The following is a 16,678-nucleotide window of genomic DNA, read 5'->3' as shown; positions in this document are numbered from 1 at the left end:
GGTGTGGATTGTGGCCTAAGACTATACCTGCTGCACTCAGCTGCCCACTGAGGCTGGGGAAATGATGGCAGGGCAGGGGAGAGAGCGATTCCAGTCACCCTTTTCCCCTCCTCTTAGAAAATCACTGATAATATCAAGGGAAAGGTATGCAGTCTGGCCGTGTGTGCTGTGGCTTGGCTGGTGGCCCATGTCCGGATGCTGGGGCTGGACGAGCGTGAGAAGTCACTGCAGATGATCCGCCAGCTGGCAGGGCCACTGTATAGTGAGAACACCCTGCAGTTCTACAATGAGAGGTCAGTAAACTGTCCCTGCCCTTCTCATACCCTGCAGGTATGTCGTGATAAGTCAGCACCTCCAGTAACAGACATCCTTCTCTTACCTTCCCAAACATGCCACTCATTCCTGCCCTCACTGGCTTCCATTCTCACTCAGGTCCTTCCATCCAAGTATTAGCCAGCCCCGCCCTGTTTAGCTTCAGAGATCAGGAACATTCAGGGTAATATGGCTGTAGACTTGCTCACATTCTGCGTCCCTCCTCCCCGCTCCCCCCCAATACTTTTTTTTTTTTTTAAAGTCAATGATATTTTTAAAAAATAATTTTTAGTCATTGATGGACCTTTATTTAATTTATTTATTTGTATGTGGTACTGAGAATTGAACCCAGGGCCTCACATGTGCCAGCCACCACTCCAGCCCCTCCCCACCAATTCTTATTCACACATTTATTTAGCTGGCTCAGCAAACATTGAATGTGTATTTCTATGCCAGTAGTGTTTTAATCCAGCATCTCTGTGGAGATGGAGACCCCAAACAGCTACGATTCAGACCCTCAAAGGGCTCAAGTTCTAGAGAACTAACTGAGTAGAAAAGCAAAGGGCTTATCTGGCTGTGTTGCTCTCGAGGAACTATGAGGCATCTATGGATTTGACAGCCTTCCCCGACCGATCTTTGTGACATTTATTTCATGTTCTGCTCTTGAGTGACCTCTCTGGTGACCTCTGCTGTGTTGAACTCAGTGATTCTGGTTCATGTAGTCAACCAATAAGTTGTTTAGTTGGCTTTTTTTTTTTTTTTTTTTTAACTGTGACAAGAAACACATGACAGGAAATTTAATCTTAACCAAGTTTAAGACTACAGTTCGGGCTGGGGATGTGGCTCAAGCGGTAGCGCGCTCGTGTGGCATGCGTGCGGCCCGGGTTCGATCCTCAGCACCATATACCAACAAAGATGTTGTGTCCGCCGAGAACTAAAAAATAAATATTAAAAATTCTCTCTCTCTCTCTCTCCTCTCTCACTCTCTCTTTAAAAAAAAAAAAAAGACTACAGTTCAGGGCTGGGGCTGGGGCTCAGTGGCAGAGCACTTTCTTCGCACATGTGAGGCACTGTTTGATTCTCAGAACCACATAAAAATAAGTAGACAAAATAAAGGCATTCTGTTCATGTGTAACTAAAAAAGTATTTTTTTTAAGAAAGAGTACAGTTCAGCAGTGTTAACTCTGTGCACATTATTGTGCAACAGATTCCAGAACATTTTTTATCTTGCAAATCTGAAACTCTGTACGCTAAACAACAGCTTCCCTCCCCCAGCTCCTGCAGCCACCATTCTACTTTCTGTCTATGAATTTGATGACTTTAGATACCTCATATCTGGAGTTAGGCAATATTTGCCCTTTCGCAACTAACTTATTTCATGAAGCATAAGTTCCTCAAAATTCATCCATGTTGTAGCATATTACAGGATCTCCTTCCTTTTTAAGGATGAGTAATATCCTATTGTACGTGATATACTGCATCTTGGTCACCCATTTGTCCCTCTGTGGACACTTGGGTTACTTCTGTTTCTTGCGGCTGTGAATGTGTGTTGAGTGACAATTCACAAGACAGCTGTAGAGGATATTTTAGGAGATCTAGCTGAAGTGAGGTTCCAGGGGCTCTATGAAGTCACACCTGCTTTCTTTTGCTCCTTTCTTTTTTCCTTTCTTTCCTCATTTTCCCTCAACAAGTCATGTAATATTTGCTGTGCCGTCACCCATCCTAAGCACCTTAAGACCTTTTGGTAAAGAATAGGGAGGATCTGTGGCTCCGTTGTATGGGTGAAAAAAGTGGCTCTGAAAGCTGAAAGTGATAGAACCTTCCCGGAGCCGCACAGTGTTCTCAGAACAGTCAGTGCTCAGACCCTGGTCTGTACGTACAGCTCAAGTTTCTCATGACAGGATCCTAGATAGACGTATGTACTTGCCCAGCTATCCAGGGCCGGGAAGATTCCTGTGGGGCAGGAGTTGGGCCCTCTCCTGGAAGTGACAGTTTACTTTGGGAAGAGGCCAAGGCTGGGTGGGGACCCCCCCACCAAGCACTCAGCCCAGGGGGAAGTGATTGTATTTATTTATTCCAGAGAGTTGGCAAGATCCAGACCTGGGGGATGGGGACTTTTGAAGAGGGAGAAGGCAGAGAAAATATAAATATATTGCTAGATCCATCTTTGATCCAGCTCTTGCCTGGTACCTTTACTAGGCTTTGTGCCCAGCAGGTGAAAGCCCAGCCAGTTCCGGGGCTATGGGGTGTCTCTTCCACTAGCACAGAGTGGCATTAATTCCCTCAACCCAAGTCTGGCCTACATGTTCTTCCCTGGCCCCTGCAGAGTGGTGATTATGAACTCAATCCTGGAGCACATGTGTGCAGATGTGCTACAGCAGACAGCCACTCAGATCAAGTTCCCATCCACGGGGGTGGACACAATGCCCTACTGGAACCTGCTGCCCCCCAAGCGGCCCATCAAGGAGGTGTTAACAGACATCTTTGCCAAGGTGCTGGAAAAGGGCTGGGTGGACAGCCGCTCCATCCACATCTTCGACACCCTGCTGCACATGGGAGGTGTTTACTGGTTCTGCAACAACCTGATTAAGGTACTTGGGCTGGGTGGGTGTGGGCTGGGGTGGGCAGGTGTCCTCAGCCTGAGACCCAGCCTCCAGCCCGGCTGGCTAGGATTCTCTTAAAGAAGTTGCTGTGAGCTGGGCAGCCTCCTGGGAATACTGAGTATGGGATGGGGGTGGGGGAATAAAGCACTGTGGCCCCCGTACCTGCCCAGAGAGCCCACAGGAGTGGTAGGGGTGTTGAGTGCCAGAGTCGGGCCTTCAGCTCTTCAGCATCCGGCTCACCTGCCCATCAGGAGCTGTTGAAGGAGACTCGGAAGGAGCACACGCTGCGGGCAGTGGAGCTGCTCTATTCCATCTTCTGTCTGGACATGCAGCAAGTGACCCTCGTCCTGCTGGGCCACATCCTGCCTGGCCTGCTCACCGACTCCTCCAAGTGGCACAGCCTCATGGATCCCCCCGGCACTGCGCTGGCGAAGTAGGATTCTCTTCAGAGCCTGCCTGGCTCCCACACGTGGGCCTCCAGCCCCTGCCGCCCAAAGTTAGGCACCCCAACCTGTACCACCTTGGGAGCTTGGCTGTGGGCATGTCCTATCAGGTGGGGCTTGATCAGTGTGGACACAGGTACCTTGTTCTGGTTCCCACTAACTGTACCTCCTTTTCCTGGAACCCTTTGCCAGACTAGCTGTATGGTGTGCCCTGAGTTCCTACTCCTCCCACAAGGGACAGGCATCCTCCCGCCAAAAGAAGAGACACCGGGAAGACATTGAGGTAGAGGCTTCTCTGCTCACTTATTAATGTCTCTATTCACCTTTTCTGAGTGTTTGCTGGTGAAAGAGGCCTCCTCGGGAAGTAGGGTCAGAAACATGGGCACTGCCCTCGCCTCAGCTGGTTGGGCCTGATCAGTCAAGATCTGGAGAGGTGGCTTGTATGGACCCCCAGCTGCCCTTGGCCAAGGTCCTGTCTGCTCACTGGGTCTGTGGAGGGGTGAGGCAAGGGACCAGCGTGCTGGCAATGCCGATACTGTGGGCTCTGACTTGAGTTCCAGTCCTCTTTGCTGGTTGCTAGAACTTTGAGGGCTGGGGGTAAGTGTTAGTGACTTTCCTGCTCTCCAGGATTACATCAGCCTCTTTCCCTTGGACGACATGCAGCCATCAAAGCTGATGCGACTGCTGAGCTCCAATGAGGACGACGCCAACATCCTCTCCAGTCCCAGTGAGTGTGTGGGAGGGCTGCATGGGCCCCTCTTTGCCTGGGCACTCACTCTTCCCTGGGGAAGCTGCTCCGCTTGATCCCTGCCATGGGCCTCAGCCCTGCACCTCAGCTACAGCCTTGGTCACCAGTCTGTGCTGGCTGGTCAGAGGGTGTGGCAGGGGCTTGTGTCATTTTGTTCCCTAGGGGATGCTCCCTTGCTTACCCCTAGAGATAAGGTCACTGTTCTCTGTCCATAAAGAAGCTCTTCTGCAGGCTGGGGATATAGCTCAGTTGGTAGAGTGCTTGCCTCGAATGCACGAGGCCCTGGGTTCAATTCCAGCACTATAAATAAATAAATAAATAAATAAGGAGCTCCTCTGCCCAGGTCCTCCCAGCCCCACAGCTGCCCCTCCCGAACCTCCTCAGCACAGGGTTAAGGGGTGACACTGCATGAAGGGAGTTCACTACCTCGGTACAGCCTGTGCCATTGACTCACCAGCTGTGGCCTTCCTTCCTTCCCCCGAAACATGCCCTGTGGCCTGGAGCAGGCCCAGGCTGAGACTTGAGGCTAATTCCCGCTCCTCCTGCCCTCTCCAGCGTGCTTCCTTGGATGTCATTACCTTCTCACTGTCCTCCCCTCATTGCGTGGCTTCCTGCCAGAGGCGGCTTCGGTGGTGTTTAATTTCTCCTGTTTCCAGAGCTTGCTCCTGAACCTAGAAGTTTCTTTGGGCCTTTCAGAGACTAGGGAACTAACCACATGCTTGAAAGATGCTGGGTCTACCACCTGTAGACCTGTGACCTATAGCTGGTTACTTTGCAAATCTGAGTCCCATTTGTAAAGCGGGCGTTGAGAACGTTAAGCCACGTACTCCATGAGAAGTGCCAAGGTTGGCCCTGGTGGTGCTTATTAGTTCTTCTCACTCATCCCCTGTATTTGGGGCCCTACTGTGACTCTTGATCCAAAGATCTTCTCTTAACACAGCACACACCAAATATCTCCTGTGGGTGGACAGGTGAGGGCTAGCCCCGGGAGAGCCAGTTTTTGAGTGCATTGCCCCCTCTGCCCTGTCCCACAGCTGACCGGTCCATGAACAGCTCCCTCTCGGCCTCTCAGCTCCACACAGTCAACATGAGGGACCCTCTGAACCGAGTCCTGGGTGAGTCTTCCCAACTGCGTCTGAATCTAGGGGCTGAGCTGGGAGGAGTCCCCTTTCCTCAGGGGAGGCCAGGAGGCCTTGTCGTGGAAGGGGTCCTCCTAGTACCCCCTCACTGCCCTCCACCGCATGTCCCCACCTCTCCCCTCCATCTCTCCTGTCTCCCCGGCTCCCATTTGCCCCCTTCTCCTCTCTGTTTTCCTCTTTGCCTTTTCTCTCTGATATCCCCATCCGGAGCACTTCCAGCACTTCTTTCTCTTCCTTTCTCAGTCCCGTCTTCCCCCTGAGTCTGACCTGTTCTCAGATCCTCCCATGAATTCTCTGTTCTCCCCCTCCACACAGCCAACCTGTTTCTGCTCATTTCCTCCATCCTGGGCTCCCGCACCGCGGGCCCCCACACCCAGTTTGTGCAGTGGTTCATGGAGGAGTGCGTGGACTGCCTGGAGCAGGGCAGTCGGGGCAGCATCCTGCAGTTCATGCCCTTCACCACCGTGAGTACCACGTCTAGATGAGGAGGGTGGCAAGCCTTAGGGGTAGCAGTTCACAGAAGGAAGGGACTTCTTCCTCCTGGGACATCACACCTACCTGAACTACCCCAGTGAGCAGCTGTTTGTCCATCTTTCTTTGCAGGTTTCAGAACTGGTGAAGGTGTCAGCCATGTCCAGCCCCAAAGTGGTTCTGGCCATCACAGACCTCAGCCTTCCTCTGGGCCGCCAGGTGGCTGCCAAAGCCATTGCTGCGCTCTGAGGGACTTAGAGGGGCCACAGTGAGTGGCTAGGTTCCAGCCCAAGAGCATTAGATGGGAACAGTGAGGAAAGATGAGCCATTGTTGCTCAAATCCACATGATGTGAGAACCCTTTGTCAGTTTCCAGATTTTTGCTCCTCTCGGGACTTTCACAGTTTCTTTTGTGATTTCCTCTCCCTTATGCTAATGCCTGAAGAGCGTGAGCAGCCTGGATCTTCAGCCTTTGGTGTCCCCCACATACCAGAAGTACACTTAGCCCTGAGGAACTTTGCAGATTCGTATATGTATATAAATATATTTTTGTAGTAACTGAGGGAAAGCTCATTTGTAAATAAAAGTCCTTACGGGTCCTTTGTGCCTCTAGTACCTGTGTTGCCTGGATCAGGACGGGGACTTCTCCTTGCACTCTTCCTGTTGGGCTGTGGCCGGGAGGGGCTCAATCCTGTGGTGAGGAGGGAGGAGGAGAAGGAAGAGGTGCAGAGGCAGGCAGGACTCAGGTTCCCGCTTGTCCACTCAGGAGGGCAGGGCAGGGCAGGGGATGAGAACAGCTGCTTTCCACAGACTCAACTGGGGTGGAGAGGAGAGGTACCGCCTTCCCTGTCCTGAGCCGTACCCTGAGAAGGGAGCCTGGGCAGAAGGCCTTAAGATGCTGGGGCAGGGTGTCCTCTCTTCTCTCATGCCCCATCCAGTCTGATTGACCCATAATTTGATCTGTCCCCTCCAGAAAAAGAGCAGGGGTGATAAGGACAGGAACTCCTTAACCCTTTCTTGTTCACAACCCACTCTCCAAGCCTGAGGCAGAAGGCCCTGAGCCATCCTGCAGGTGGGGAAGGGAATGGAGGTGACTGAGGAGTCACAGGCGGGAGGTCTTGAGGATGGTGGCTCCACTTGGCTTGGGGGGCACTCCCAAACCAGGCAGGGACCCTTCAGTTACAGGTGTGCCTCACACATGTGGTAAGGAGGCGAGGACCCAGCCCTCCCTGGCCACATCCCAGCCCTGCCCTGGGGCCTCTTCACCCACAGGCTGAGCCAGGCAGGAAAGGGCTGATTGGAGTGCTCTGTGAGGAAGAGATAACCAGGCCTGGAATTTGAGTTCTTTTTTTTAAAATTTAATGTTTTTATTTATTTATTTTTCGGTTGTAACTGGACACGATATCTTTATTTTATTTATTTATTTTTATGTGGTGCTGAGGATTGAACCCAGGGCCTCGCATGTGCTAGACAAGCACTCTCCACTGAACACAATCCCAGCCCCTGGAATTTGAGCTCTGACCCAAGTGGTCACCAAACACTCAGCTTCCTCATCTTCTGTCTTTGTGGGCAACTCTGTGGATGGGCTCAAATTTATGGAAGCTGGTAAAGCAGCCAGCTGTGCACATGTTCAGGACCCCTGGCTACAGCCCAGTCGGCCTGTGTCTGGCCTGGTGAGCCCACCCTAGCCCCAAGCCCTCTCTCGCCTCCAGCACCCACAGTCTGTCTGCCTTCTGCCTTTCCTACAAGGCTATGGCTGCACCAGGACAAGGAATGTGTGCTTTTTATTGCTCTGTCCCTAGCACAGCCCAGCACTTGCAGAGTAGGCACCCAGGTGGTACATGCTGAAGGAGTCAGCGCTGGGTGAGCGAGAGGACCTGCCTCCTCCTCAGCCTCCTCCCCACTCCCTCTGGCCTCTCCCACCACTCACCAGTCCCTGGCCAGGCACTAGCTGGACTCAAGAAGGAGGAAGGACATTTACTAGAGACAAATACTTTATTATCCTCAGCCTGGTTACAATGAAGAGTGGGAACAGGGTAGAAGCTGGGCCTGGGCTTCCTTTCACATCACACTCCCTTCGTGATTGCCCCTTGTCTTCTCCCTTCCTAATCCCAGTCCTAAAAGGAGAATCTGACTTTGGTGGGGACAGGGGCAAGAAACCCAAGGACATTGATGTCTGAGCTCCTTGTACTGGGAGTCAAACATGCCCCCCAAATCAGAAAGAAACTAGATTGTTCAACAAATTCCAGGTCCAAGACTCCTAGTCCCGGCTGCCTGTGTTTCTCCAGAGACTTAATAATGACTATGGGGATGGGGATGTGAGGGGACACAGGACTTGGCTGACCAGAAAGAGGGATACAAGGATCCAGTTGGGGAACACTGCTGTTTAAATATTAAACAGGGTTGGCTTGTCTCCCACGTGAGAGACCTTCTGATGCTTCCCGGGGCCCCAAGGTAGATACCTCAGGGTTCACTGTGGCTCTTCTTAGTGCCCCACAGAGCCAGGGCCAGGGAGCAGCTCCAGGAAGAAATACTTGGTATTTACCTATCTACCTCCCACCCAGTGGACAGGAGGACAGGAGCTTTTTCTCACTGCTACAGGCAGGAGAATGAAACTCGGAGATGGAGGGAAGGACACAGAGGTCTGGGCTCTGTTCTCTCTTCCCTGACTTTAAATATTAGGCTTAAATAACCATAAATATTAAATAGAGATAAATACACTGGGTGGGGAGGGCTTTGCTCAGGGCTCAGCAAGGTGGCGCAGAACCCGGTACACCAGCTCCAGGAGCCTCTGCAGTCGGGAAGCAACCAGGACACCTACTGCCCGGCGCTGGAAGGCAGAGGTGAAGGTTGGCATGGTGCCCTGGGTGGGCTGCACAGCAGGGGCCACCCCTAGGTCTTCCATCTGCAGGGGAAAGAAGAGATGAGGGATCAGGCTCTGCTGAGCAGGAGTTGCTGCAAGTGAGAAAACACTGGAGGGGGCTGTTGTGCAGGACTGTGGGCAGCCACGCAGTTCACGGTGGAACTGAGACTCAGGTCTGAGACCTGACTCCTTGCCCTTGGCACAAGGCCCTCCCCCCCCCCGCCCCCAGAATGCTCTCTCGACTGTAGCGAGCTTCCAGGATGTAGTGTGGCCATGGCAGTATGACCTGGTCTCCACCCCCGTCAGTCACTTGCCTCTCCCTCCAGGGCTCACCTGCTGCCAGACAGTGGTGGCAAAGTTGGCAACATCCAGCTGTAGCATGTCCACAGTGGGAGACAACTCGGGGGATATCCCTGCCAGGGCCTGCAGGAGGCCCTGGTAGAGGAAGAGGCCACTCTGCAGTTGGCTCAGGCAACCTGTCTGGAGGGCAGAGTAGGAGAGGTAGGCGCTGCATGGGGTGGGCCACTCCCTGTTCTCAGGCATCTTGGCATAGGGGTGTGGTCCCTCCCTCTGACCCACCTCTCCTCATTCCCCTCCAGCCACTCACCAGCTGCAGGCCCTGGCTGGAGCAGTTGCTTAAGGGAGCCTGAGGAATGCCCAGAGAGTGGCCGAGCAGCGCCAGCTCCTCAGGATGGCACAGCTGGTAGGTGGCACACTGGGAATGGAAGGATGTTGAGGACCACTCACCAGGGCCAGGTTGCAGGCTGCTCCTCCTCAAGTCTTCCCATCTCCCTGGGCTTCCCTTCCCTCAGTGTCCTGCCCAGTTTCTCAGCCCCATTCTGCAATGCTCCCCAATTCTGACTGCCGCGGGCCCTGCCCTTCTCCCAAATGTGTGGCCTCCACCTTCATCCCGTCTGCCCTGGCCAGCACCTGCAGCACGGCCTCAGCTCCACTCTCCTCATTCTCTTCCATGTCCCCCATGTGTCTCACTCTTTGCGCCCCTTCCTGATGACATCTTCTCAGTTTCTCAGTTCCCTCAGTTAGCTCCCCTTTCCTCCCCGCTCCCTCTGTATCTCTCTCTCTTTCTCTCTCTCTCTCTGTGTCTTCTTTCCTCCACACCCTCAGGTGGCTTCCACTGTTTCACTCACCAGCTTTTCCTGTAGCACAGAGCCTTGGGCCTGGATCTTCCTCACTTGCTCTAAGCACTTGAGCACGAAGCTCTGGGGGACAGGCAGGGAGCTGGCAGGGTCCAGGGGCACAGCCTCTTGCCCCGTCCAGAATGCACTGTGCCACAGCAGCAGCTGCAGGGCTGGAATAGACTCTGCTCAGGAGACGCTGTCCCCTCCCACCTGGCTCCCTCCAAGTGTCTCCAATCCCCCAGCCCAGAAAGGAGATCCCAGCTCCTCTGCCACTCCGGACTCCCTCCCAAACCCAGAGCAAATAGGTAGCCAGGATCCTCACCCATCAGCTTCGTGGGGCTCTGGGCAGCAGGGCCAGCCATGGTCTTGTGGGGTCTGGGCTGCAGGCTCTGGGCTCTGTCAGGGGCCAACTCCAGAGGGCCTTTATACATAACCCCATGGAGGCCTGTGAGGAAATTACCTGGGGCTGCCACTAATAATGCTTAGTAATAACTTCCAGGATTTATGCAAATTTGGCATCCAGGACAATGCAGGGGGGGGTGGTGGACAAAAAGCTGTTTGCGAAAGTTTTGTGAAATTGTGGAATCTCTGATCCTTCTTTGACGTCTAGTCCCCCTCAAACTCTCTTCCCCCTTCCAGCCCCACCCAGGCCTAAACTGCCTCCAGGGTATTTGAACAGAACTTCGTCAGGAGGCTGTGCGCTGGTCAGAGCCCTGGAGGCAAGAGTCTGTTCAGGCTGCTGACCTGACGCTGCCTCCCTCCCTCTGGCAGACTGCTGGGCAGCTCCTTTTGCCCCTCGCTTTACCCTAGGTAAAAGTTCTAAAAGATTGTGCTCCATTTGTGTACAATGTGTCAAAGTGCATTCTACTGTCAAGTATAACTAATTAGAACAAATTAGAAAATAAAATAAAAAATATTTTTTAAAAAGAGACATAATTTAGAAACTTAAGCTGTTCTTCTTATTTCATGCCCCTAGCTGTGTTACTGTCTTAGGTCAAATCATGGAGAACATACCAACTATGACTCTGCTATGGGGGGCACACAATAAACTGTAAAAATGTGAAAACAAATTCTAAAAGAGAAGGCAAAAGCTAGTTGTCCCCATTCTTATTCCAAAACTCCTGCAGGGACAGGGACCTGAGACACTGGGGTCTTGCCTCCTGTGCCCACCCAAAGCTTAGATAGGCACCATCCCTTGTTTCAGGCTGTCCTGTCCCAAGCTGATTAGCTGGGAACTCCCCAATAACTCCCACCCATGACTCATTCCATTAAGCCCCTGGAATCCCGGCAGAGCCTGAGGAAACAGGATGCCCATCCTGAATGAAGTAAGACCCTTTGGGGCTCTGGCTCACGTGACCTTGCCCTTTCACCTCCTTGCGCACTACCCAGTGCACTACCCCTTGGACAGCAGAGTTCCTGGAGCCTTGGAATTGGCAGGGTTGGGACATGTGACTTCCCTGATAACCCATTGCCCCAGAGAAGAGGCTACCAGCCAGAGTGTGTTGCTCTGAAGTGGACGTGGGCTGGGAGTGACAAAGGAGAAAGTGCCAATCTCCACCCCTAGCATTGAAGTGATCTCAATTTCATCCCAGCTCTGAACTGGGCCAGGAGGGAAGTGCCTTGCCCAAGATTGCGGATAGCAGAGTTGGAATTCCAACCTGGGCTCTGCCTCAGTCCTGAGATTTTCCCACGAGGGATGGGACCTACCTGGTCTGACTGACCTCACCCCAGGCTGTCCACTTTCTGAACTAATTTACCCTCAAGGAGCATACAGAATGTGGAGAGTGGGTGTCTGACCAGGCAGGGCCATCTCTGGGGCGGGAGGGCCCTCTGGTGGCCACAACTGGCAGGGACCTCATCTGCCAATCTGTTCACATTTTGCCTTCCTGTCCCCCTGCGCTCCTTGCTCCTTAGTAGTTAGTTCACCTTCACATAAGGATGACACTCAGATCTGTGCCCAACTCCTCAGAAGTCAAGGGTGGGTTCAAGAGAACTGAGGAGGGCAGAAGGGCAGCGGGCTTTTGTTTTTTTTTGTTTTGGTACTGGGGATTGAACCCAGGGGCGCTGATCCACTGAGCCATATCCCTGCCAATTTTTTTTTTTAAGAGAGAAAGAGAGAGAATGTTTTAATATTTATTTTTTAGTTTTCGGTGGACACACATCTTTCTTTATTTTATTTTTATGTGGTGCTGAGGATCGAACCCAGTGCATGCCAGGCAAGCGCGCTACTGCTTGAGCCACATCCCCAGCCCCCTAGCCATTTTTATATTTATTTGGAGATGGGTCTCATTAGGTTGCTTAGGGCCTCACTAAGTTGATGAGGCTGGCCTCAAACTTGCGATCCTCCTGCTCAGCCCCAAGAGTTGCTGGGATCACACACATGTGCCAACACACCTGGCCAGGGCAGCATTCTTAAAAATGTTGGCCAGCACTTCTGGGCACCTCTTTTTTTTTTTTTTAAATATTTTTTTAGTTGTCAGTGAACCTTTATTTTATTTATATGTGGTGCTAAGAATTGAACCCAGTGCCTCACTCGCACTAGCAAGTACTCTACCACTGAGCCACAGCCACAGCCCTTCTGGGCACCTCTTACCTGAAGGCACCTTTCATTGTGCTTTTGTCATTTCATTTTGTCAGCCAATTGGCATGTTACAGATGAGAAAGGGAGAGGGGACGTGAAGGTCCTTGACCAAGGTCGTCTGTGGAAGAGCCAGGGTTGGTTTGTAGTAGGTGCTCTTCCCCAAGCCCCGCTCTTTCCTCATTATGCTGTCTTCCCAACCAGATAGCATACATTTTGGATAATGGCTCAATCCAGACTTTGGTCCCACCCAGGGGAGGATAATAACCAGAGCGTAAGGACTTGTTATCACCAGCCACAACACATAGGGACTAGGTAGATTAGAAGCTTAGAGGCCAAAGTGATCTGTCTCCAGAAACCCCTACTGTCCATCCTTCCAATATCCTTCCATCCTCTCCCGGGCAGTTCTTTGTGTTGTGTGTGTGGTGCTAAGGGTGGAACCGAAGGTCTTGTGCGTGCTAGGTGAGTGTGCTACCACTGAGCACTGAGCTATGCCCCTCCCATTCCCAGATATTCCCCTTTTCTTTCTTTTTCTTTTCTCTCTTTTTTTGTATGTGAGGTGCTGGGGATGGAACCCAGGGGCATGTATTACCACTGAGCTACAATCCCCAGCCACCTTCCCTTTTTTAATTTTTAAAATTTTGAGTCAGGCTCTCACTAAGTTGCCCAGGCTGGCCTCAAACTTGCTATCCTCTTGCCTCAGCCTCCTGAGTAGCTGGGATTAGAGATGTGTGCTACTGCACCTGGCTTCCCAGGTATTTTTTAATGGTCAGAGCTCCTGGCAACTTCCTCTCACACTTTGTTTTCATCTGGTGCTAGGTTCAGCATCTTTATAAGGTTCTGGGGTACACTCATTTGTTGCTGGGGGGAGTATAATTGTAAAACCTCCTTGGAGGGCACCTTCATGGCATCTAGTCAAGGTGGAAATAGGCATGTCCTGTGAGCCAGCAGTTGTACCTCTCAGGCCTGTCTAGAGCAGAGAGGTAGACTCAACCTCTGGGCTGATGAGGCCTGTACATCCTAAGTTAGGAATGGCCTGTAGATTTTTAACTGGTTGGGGGAACAAAAGTAACACACAAAAATCATTTGAAATTCAAATCCCCAAAGTAATTCATTTACATATTGTTTATATTGCTTTTGTGTTAGAAAAGCAAAATTGAGGGGGCTGGGATGTGGCTCAAGCAGTAGTGTGCTTGCCTGGCATGCGTGCGGCCCGGGTTCGATCCTCAGCACCACATACAAACAAAGATGTTGTGTCCGCCGAGAACTAAAAAAAAATATTAAAAAATTCTTTAAAAAAAAAGAAAAGAAAAATTGATGAATTATGATAGAGAACATATGGCCAAAAGGCTATGCATTTGCTATCTGTCCCTTTATATTTGTTAACTATGTACAGTTCTCTCAGCTTCCTGGTCTTTGCATCTGTAGATTTAACCCACCTCAGATTAAAAATATTCAGAAAAAATAAATTGTGTCAGTACTGAACATGGACAGACTTTTTTCCCCCAAACAATACAATATAACAACAATTTATATGACAACAATTTATATAACATTTATATATTGCTGGGTATTATAAGGCATTTAAAGATGATTTCAAGTATACAGAAGGATATGTGAAGGGGCTGGGGAGGTGGCTCAAGCGGTAGCGCGCTCGCCTGGTGTGCATGTGGCCCGGGTTCGATCCTCAGCACCACATACAAACAAAGATGTTGTGTCCGCCGAAAACTGAAAAATAAATATTTAAAAATTCTAAAGAAAAAAAAAAGAAGGATGTGTGAAGGTCTTATAAAAATACTATGCCTTTTTTTTTTCTTGTGGTACTGGGGATTAAACTCAGGGGCACTCGACCACTGAGCCTCATCCCCAGCCCGATTTTGTATTTACTTTATTTACAGACAGAATCTCTCTGAGTTGTTTAGTGCCTTACTTTTGCTGAGGCTAGCTTTGAACTCACAATCCTCCTGCCTTAGCCTCCCAAGCTGTGGGATCGTAGGTATGCACCACTGTGCCCAGCAATATTACACCATTTTATACAAAAGACTTGAGTATCCTCTGATTTTGTGCCCATGGGAGTCCCATAAGCAATAATCCCCCTGATATAGAGGAACGACTATACACAGTGAATATGTACAAGGGGACATATACAGAGTTCTTTGCAGTGTTGTTTGGAAACATGTTTTAAATGCAGCTTAGCAGGGAAATGGCTAAAAAACACCATATAAGCCTCCCTCCTCCACAGAATGAAAGCTCCACAGGGAAGGGGCAAGGCTGTATGGTCTGAGCACACACATAACCAGGAATCAGAACAATATCCAGTGAGAATTGAACAAGTTACATCATGTGATGCACCACTTATGGAAAATTTAGTGCCTTACTTTTGCTGAGGCTGGCTTTGAACTCACAATCCTCCTGCTTCAGCCTCCCATTAAAGTTTAATTGTATTTTGTAGTAAAAATATAAAAGGATATACTGGAAAACTACCCGCCGTATTAATGGGAGTGGCTGCCTCTGCCGCAGGAGCAAGATGAACTTCCAAATTACCTGTAGCTAGGTGCTGTGGCACACACCTATAATCCCAGCAACTCAGGAGGCTGAGGCAGGAGGATTACAAGTTTCAGGCCAGCCTCAGCAATTTAGCAAGGTCCTAAGCAATTTAGCAAGACTATTTCAAAATTAAAAATAAAAAGGGCTAAGGGTATACCTCAGTGGTGGATCATCCCTGGGTTAAATCCCCAGTACCAAAAAATAAACAAAAACAAATAAACCTGTTTTATTTCTTTGTTAATTAACACTTCACACAAGAATGAAATGTTAACATTGATTAAACTTGGGTAGAAAGTATATGGCTATTTTTTTTTGTCCTATCTAATTTTCAAACTAAAGAACAAAACCAGGAAATACAGAATATTATGAACTCTCCAAACATGAAAGTGACACTAAGCTTCTCCAGGAAGTAAAATCCAAGCCAGTGGGCAGGAATTACAAGAAACTTTCAGCGAGTAGAAGGAAAAAGGGTCCATAGGCTTGAAGAGGGCAAGAACCAGGAAATCATGGCAAATAAACCCAATTCCCCCGAAGAGAGTGACGTGACAAATTCACCAATCCTTTTCCAACCAAGAGAGGGCCTGAGTTGGGTCAGCACTGACTTTTAAGATTCATAACCTCATAGAGGTGGCATCGCTGTAACTAGAAACCTCAAGCAGACTAGAGAGAGCTGAGGCCCCTGCTCCTTCCTGTGTGTACTAGCCTCCTAACCACAGGCTCAGAAAGCCAAGTTTGGAGGTCAGATAAAGAGGTCAAAGGCCGGGAGGATGAGATCCAGAACCAGACAGACCAACCAGATAACAGACCCCCTCAGGTCGGGAGGAGGCAATGCAGCCTGCGGTGCAGTGGGCTTCAGGTTGGGGCCACCTCCGTGCTCCGCCCCCTACACATCTGACATGCAGGAGTCATTAAAGGACACAGATGGTACTCTGCATCCATGGCCCGCCTCTCCCTTGGCCAGCAAAATCAGAGGATAAAATAGGGAAAGGATTGGAATCCTTACAACTAGTGGCGGGCAAGAGAAACTGTGCAGCTAGGAGCGCTTGCCAACCACGCACAAGGCCCTGGCTCCATCCGCCGCACCACAAACAACAAGAATCTGGACACTAGGATAAAATCATCTTCCACAGACTCAGGAGTTGATACATAAGCTGCTCCAATAATGAGGACAAGGTTTGGAGAACAAGGAAGAAGGTAGTTCAGTGGGATTCTTTGCTAGAAACCTTTTCCTTTTTTTTCCCCCGAGGTACTGGAGATTGAACCCAGGGGGTACTTCCCCCCCCAAGTTATATCCCAGTTCTTTTCTTTCAATTTTTTGAGTTAGGGTCTCACTAAATTGCTGAGGTTAGCCTCAAACTTGTGATCCTCCTGCCTCAGCCTCCTGAGTCATTGCAATTACAGGCATGTACCACCATGCCCAGAAGGAAGAGATCTTTTAAAGAGAGGAAAACTCCAAGTGTGCCCTGTGGGGGGTCATAATTCATTTACAGCCTTGAGAGATTGGCATTTTTTAGATCTGCAAGTGCCAACCCCAAAATCTGGATTCCTTCATTCCTACTAAGGTGAGCAGACCAGATAACTCAACCTAGCTGGGAAGGTTAATCTTTTTTTTTTTTTTTTTTTAAAGAGAGAGCGAGAGAAGAGAGAGAGAGAATTTTTAATATTTATTTTTTAGTTCTCGGCGGACACAACATCTTTGTTGGTATGTGGTGCTGAGGATCGAACCCGGGCCGCACGCATGCCAGGCGAGCGTGCTACCGCTTGAGCCACATCCCCAGCCCCGGAAGGGCTGAGTGGCCTCTAAGCTGAGGCATGGATGCCCCTGGAGGCAGGCAG

The 16,678-nt window shown here is 50.4% G+C and overlaps 2 protein-coding genes across 6 annotated transcripts in view; one reads left to right on the top strand and one right to left on the bottom strand.

The window, feature by feature from the left end:
• MED24 (mediator complex subunit 24) overlaps window positions 1-6,313 on the top strand; it is a 35,741-nt gene extending 29,428 nt beyond the window's left edge. For all 5 annotated transcript variants that reach the window (XM_081272478.1, XM_081272479.1, XM_081272482.1 and 2 more), the window contains 8 exons: window positions 118-293; window positions 2,639-2,903; window positions 3,167-3,348; window positions 3,551-3,641; window positions 3,986-4,085; window positions 5,141-5,221; window positions 5,561-5,709; window positions 5,849-6,313. In XM_081272478.1, coding sequence (XP_081128604.1) covers window positions 118-293; window positions 2,639-2,903; window positions 3,167-3,348; window positions 3,551-3,641; window positions 3,986-4,085; window positions 5,141-5,221; window positions 5,561-5,709; window positions 5,849-5,965 — 1,161 coding nt within the window. In that variant the 3' untranslated portion in view covers window positions 5,966-6,313. The remainder of the gene's footprint in view (window positions 1-117; window positions 294-2,638; window positions 2,904-3,166; window positions 3,349-3,550; window positions 3,642-3,985; window positions 4,086-5,140; window positions 5,222-5,560; window positions 5,710-5,848) is intronic.
• A 697-nt stretch (window positions 6,314-7,010) lies between these two features.
• On the bottom strand, window positions 7,011-16,445 carry CSF3 (colony stimulating factor 3). The gene is made up of 5 exons (XM_081272494.1): window positions 10,040-16,445; window positions 9,727-9,887; window positions 9,186-9,293; window positions 8,912-9,058; window positions 7,011-8,620 (listed from the first exon to the last, which is right to left on the bottom strand). The coding sequence occupies exons 1-5, from the start codon at window positions 10,146-10,148 to the stop codon at window positions 8,456-8,458; spliced, it is 690 nt and encodes a 229-aa protein (XP_081128620.1). The 5' UTR covers window positions 10,149-16,445; the 3' UTR covers window positions 7,011-8,455.
• Window positions 16,446-16,678: the final 233 nt, after the last annotated feature.

This window comes from Spermophilus citellus (assembly GCF_964194105.1).
Source record: "Spermophilus citellus genome assembly, chromosome: 17".
Taxonomy (NCBI): Eukaryota; Metazoa; Chordata; class Mammalia; order Rodentia; family Sciuridae; genus Spermophilus; species Spermophilus citellus.
The sequence above is the reverse complement of the archived record's forward strand: the minus strand, read 5'-3'. Positions and strand labels throughout refer to the sequence as shown.